At 36.1% G+C, this 5,649-nt stretch overlaps 1 protein-coding gene across 1 annotated transcript; it reads left to right on the top strand.

The window, feature by feature from the left end:
- Window positions 1-2,876: 2,876 nt before the first annotated feature.
- LOC107470440 (protein FAR1-RELATED SEQUENCE 5) lies at window positions 2,877-4,725 on the top strand. The gene is made up of 2 exons (XM_016089840.3): window positions 2,877-2,975; window positions 3,094-4,725. The coding sequence occupies exons 1-2, from the start codon at window positions 2,877-2,879 to the stop codon at window positions 4,723-4,725; spliced, it is 1,731 nt and encodes a 576-aa protein (XP_015945326.1).
- The last annotated feature ends 924 nt before the right edge of the window (window positions 4,726-5,649 follow it).

Raw genomic sequence — 5,649 nt, 5'->3', positions numbered from 1 at the left:
AACGGACACTTGATAAATGATAAGTATAGATTAATGTTACTTTTGGATCTCGAGAAGTCTATCGAATTTTATTTAACGCAGCCATGAAACTTTGAAACGCAATAATAATATTTTCAACAATTTAGGAAGTATGGTCCATAATTTCGGCGTAGAAAGTGAATTTTCAAAGTAACAGCTACCAAAAAAGATCGTAAGCTATGCTTTTTTAGATGAAAAAAACTACAACGCACAGGAGCAGGCACCAGGAGCAGTGCCACAAACTGATACTTAGGCGAGGGGTCCATAAAAGCTATATTATAAATCTAATCTTATATTATGTAAATCTAATCTTATTATAGAGGTCTAAGGTCAAAAAAGAGAAGGTACCTGCAGCCGCACTTTTAGGCATTCAGCCATCGTATATTCGTATTATTACAAACTATCACTTGAATTCGTCTTCCTCTAACTCGAGAAATTTTTTTCTGGGTCAAGTTCTAACTCGATTAAAGTGGGTGATTATTCTGTTATGCATCGAAGCAAATTATCTCTGACTTTGTTATGGGATAGAGGGGAGAAGAAAAAATCTAGAGAACCAATAATTTTTATATTTTGTGGTCAGCACTTAATCATAAATAAAAGTGAGTAATCTTTTATCATTGAATATAATTTTACACCATTAAAAATATTATTGATGGCCAATTAATAATTATAAATACAAAAATTGCTGACCTCTAACACTCTTCGAGAAAAGACAAGATTAATGTGTATCTGCTTTCTATTCGTTTCAATACATAATGTAATTTAATGTAATATATTAGAAAAATTATCACCTATTCTACTGTATCTGACGGACAGGTCAACCGGTTAACTTTGTCGTTTAGGAAAATAAGAAATTACCATTTGGTCCTTTCAATGTGTAGTGGAAAAGTCTTATTTGGTCAGCTGGTAACATTGTTTAGTGATAAATGAGTTAATTGGCTCGGCAAGGCTTCTCTAACAAATATACATATTTAATAAAGAATGAAATTCCCTTGTGAGCGCGCTGTACTCAGTTTTAGAGTGGTGTCAGAGTGAGTTTATTGAAAAAGATAGATGATGATTTCAAGGATACTTGTGTTTGGCCATGGATCGGAAGGTGAGAATGCTATTAGGAAAAAATATTACCGATCCGGCAATGTTATCTGAGGAGTGGGATATTATTCAAACCAGAAAAAATTTAGTGTGATGCTTGGCGATTCAAGGTTAGTAAGGCAAATAAATGGTCATGAGAAATGATGAATGTAGTTAATTTTTCTGTTATATTGGGTATTTTTTTAGAAATTTAGTTGTTGTATGAACGGTATTTTTGGGGTTAGGTTTTTCCTGTAAGAGAGTTGTTTAATGGGAATAAGATATGAATGTGAAAAACTTCATTTTCAGGTATACTGTTTGGATTTGAAGTGTTAAGTTTGGTGTTTGCATTGAGCAATTGGTTTTATGGCCATAGGCTGAATTGATAATAGAACAATGTGTGAGTCATGTTTTAGCCTGATATTGTACTAGTGTTGTGGCTATTGGGGTTATTTTAGAAGTAGTTTGACTTGCTTAGTTTTGTATTTTTTAGTAGTTTGGGGTATTTGAAAAGTGTATTGCAGTCATGGAGGTATTTTTTAATAGTGGATTGTATAAATAGAACAGTTATGAAGTGGTATAAAGATCTGATTTGTTTATTTCATGTATTAGCTCTGAAATTAGATCTGTGATTTTTATTTTAATACCAATGAAGACGGCATGCATAGGTTGATTTAGAAATAATGATATTTATGAAAATATTAGAAATGTTGATATTTAGAGAATTTGCAATACTTTAGTTTGAGTTTATTTTGCATCTTACAAAGTGTCACATAATTATTTGTGAGACTATTTATCATAAAAATTGAGGGATAAACTAAATTTAAGATTTGTTACCGTAATGCTTGTCTCAGTTGAATTTAAATTAAAATTATTTATAGTTATTTTAAATAATTTTAATTAATCAATAGCTGCTAAATCTTCATTGTGAGAAAATTCTAAATATTGTGTACTGTGTTAATTCAATTGTAGTTTGGATTGATGGATTAGACAAATTTCAACAGCTTTAATTTGAAATGTATTAGCTGGTGTACTCATATTTTTGACTATTGGATTAAACGGGGGTAGATAAAGAAAATGAAGGTGATTCTGAATTTTGATTATTTGAGAAAATACAACTTGTAAATTGGATAGGACTTGAAATTGAAAAAGAAAATAAGTATTATAATTTTGTCCCATTGGATTAAAAAAAATTCAATTGAAAAATTTTAATTTAATGGATGTGAGGAATAAAAATTTTGTGCATTTGTTTTGGGAGGAAACTTTTTAATTTTGTAAATAGTTAAGAAAAGAGTTTGAGTTAAATAGATTTGGATTTATTTTTTTTTTACCAAATGAATATGAAGATGATAAAAAAAATAGAATAATAAATTATTAGAATACAACTGAGTACATGTAATATATATTGAATATATTTTGATTGAGTCTTCGTTATAACAACTTTACAATAATAATGTTTTGAAGTTCAATTAATGAGTTTAATGGAAATTGTAGCATTTGAAAGATCTATCATCAAAGTGATAGGGTCTCTTGTTACTTATACAAGTATGATTTCGAAAATATATGAAAAGAAAATTTTAATTTTAAATTATTTCAATCATTAAGAAAGTCAAAAGTGATACTGACAATGTTGGAGTTGCTTTTATAATGGAAATGATAATTATGCATAAGCAATTAACGTCTCAACATATTGTGAATTTACATGTATGTTAAAAGAGAAAACTGAAAGAAGCTAGATCATATCGTTGGACATTGGTCGGAGGCAGGGGAAGGCACTGTGCAAGAAAATGGATAATAGTCCGACAACTGTAGTTGATAATGTTGGGGGCATTTCAGATGCATTTGATTGGCTCAGTCAGACGGTGGATAGTGGTGGCTATTCAGAGGTGCATGTCATAATTATTTATAAATCGAATGTTATCTAATTAAATGTGTGACAATGTATTTGGTTTTAGAATAATTAACTCCTAATGAGTTTTTTTGGTTTAATTCGTATATGTGCAGGACGTGACATTAGACATGGGAATGGAATATGCTGAGACAACTGGTGGTGCAGCATTGAAGCAGACGCAGGATAATGACAACATGTCTGTTAAAGGAATTTCTTTAACTGCCGATGATATTATACAGATAGAGTTTAGTGATCCTAAGCAGGCTGCACATTTGTACGAGGAGTACAGCCGTGTGAGAGGTTTTGGTATCCGACAAGGGAAGAAAATAAGAAACAAGAAAGGTGAATTTGTGCAATTCACTTATCTGTGCAACCGCGAAGGCTTTAGAGATAAAAAATGGCTTCAGATGCATCATCGTAAAAGGGAGCATAAGGTTGTTACTAGGTGTGGGTGTCCAGCTGAGATGCGGATAAAATCAAGAGATAGCACCGGAAAATGGTACGTGTCACGTTTTGTGGACAATCACAACCATGATCTTCTACCTGCCAAGTTTGTTGAGTACTTGCCTTCACACCGTAAAATTTCAGATGTTGACAAAGCCCATATGGATAGCATGAGACAAGTTGGGATATCAATTCCAAAAATATATGAGTCGATAGCTGCACAGGCTGGTGGTTTTAATCGAGTTTCATTTACTAAGCGAGACATGTACAACGAAATTTGGTGGCAGCGAGCCCTTCAGAATGGCAATGTGAATGCTGACTTGAGGGCGTTAGCCAATGCAGCAAGGATTGATGACAGAATGTTTTGGCGGTATGAGGTTGGGGTTGGGAATCACATGTGTGATTTGTTTTGGAGCAATGGACGTAGTCAAGAAGACTACAAATTATTCGGAGATGTTCTTGCTTTTGATGCAACATATGGACGGAACAAATACAATCTTCCGGTGATTGTTTTTTTCGGGGTGAATCATCACATGCAAACCTGTGTCTTTGGCACTGCAATGGTTTCCTGTGAATCACAATCTTCATACGTGTGGGTCTTGATGAGGTTCCTCGAGTGCATGGGTGGGAAACCACCTACGGCGGTCATCACTGACGGGGATAGATCTATGCGCATAGCAATCCAGCAAGTGCTTCCCGAAGCTCACCACCGGCTCTATGCCTGGCATTTGATAAGGAATGCGACGGCCAATGTTTGTAATCTAAGATTCACATCTTTGTTCAGACATTGCATGCTTGCAGACTTTGAGGTTGAAAAGTTTGAAATGCACTGGCAAGCAATGGTCGAAGAATGTGGGACAAGTGACCATGAGTGGGTTAAGGATTTATACACGAAGAAGTCTAGCTGGGCAACGGCTTACATTCGTGGTTCTTTTTTTGCAGGGATAAGGACAACCTCCCGGTGTGAGTCATTGCATGCAAAGCTTGGTCGCTTTGTCGAGAAGAGATATGGAGTCCTAGACTTTGTCACAAACTTCCAGCGATGTGTTGATTTTCTCAGAGACAATGAGGACGAGCTCGAGTTTCGTTCATCGTATGGCACCCCAGTCATTCAGACTCAGTTTCCAGAGTTAGAAAAGTCAGGTGTATTGTGTTATACAAGGGAAATTTTTGTTAGATATCGTGAGTCTCTAAAATGGTCTGTTCGTGTTACGATTGTGGAGTGCATCGAAGCAGATGATATTTGCGTTTACGTCATACAGAAATATCGTCGGCCGGATAGGACATGGAATGTCACATAGAATTTGTCACAGGACACATTTCATTGTACTTGTCTTAGAATGGAGTCCTTTGGCCTCCCTTGTGTGCATATCATTGCTGTTCTTGTTCGATTAGACATTACTTCGCTTCCCAATAGTCTGGTGCTGCCGCGGTGGTCCAAGATGGCGAGAATGGATTTATGCCGGGATAGGGTATGTAACCCACACATTGATCCAGAAGCAACTTATCGGGCAAGGGTTGGAGCCCTACTTCAACACTGTAAGAGTTTTGCAAAGGTTGCTTGTATGAGGGAGGAAGACTATAAAACATATTGTCAAAAGGTTGTGCATGAGACAAATATGTTGGAAATAAAGCATGGGTTGCAATGTCAAGCTACAAGCATGCATTTTGTACCCTGGAAAGGGGGAGTAAACGACCCGATAAGCATAAGGACGAAGGGAACCGGCAGAGGCAATGAACCTGTAGGGTCTAGAGGCATTAAGCGAAGGAGATGCAGCACCTGCGGCGTTCTCGGGCATCGTAGGACGCGATGTCCGAATGGGCCCACACCATCGCAGCAATGTGGTCAGGAGCCGGATATGCATCCTTCAACAAAGACATTTGAACCAGTAAGACTAAACCCATTCAGAAATGATACTACATTCCAAGTTTTCTGAGGATTATCTATTAGAATTGGATACATATTTGTAAACTTCGCATTGAGTGGTAGATTTTCAGGACAAGGTAATGTGAACCGCCTATCCTGTGGCCATGTAACGACTATCACACATTTTCAAAACATTCTCAATTTTAAAATGGAACTATTATTCTGTTAAGCCTGCAGGTAGTGTGTACTACTATAAGAACTCATTTAGGACATTCTCATTAAATTAGATGCCACTTTCCGAGCAGCAAAATCAACATATGAGGAAGAGTTCTCACCTGGGGAGGACTTCAACTGCAGC

Source organism: Arachis duranensis, chromosome 10, assembly GCF_000817695.3.
Source record: "Arachis duranensis cultivar V14167 chromosome 10, aradu.V14167.gnm2.J7QH, whole genome shotgun sequence".
In the NCBI taxonomy this organism is placed as follows: domain Eukaryota; kingdom Viridiplantae; phylum Streptophyta; class Magnoliopsida; order Fabales; family Fabaceae; genus Arachis; species Arachis duranensis.
This window is presented reverse-complemented; position numbering and strand designations above follow the sequence as displayed.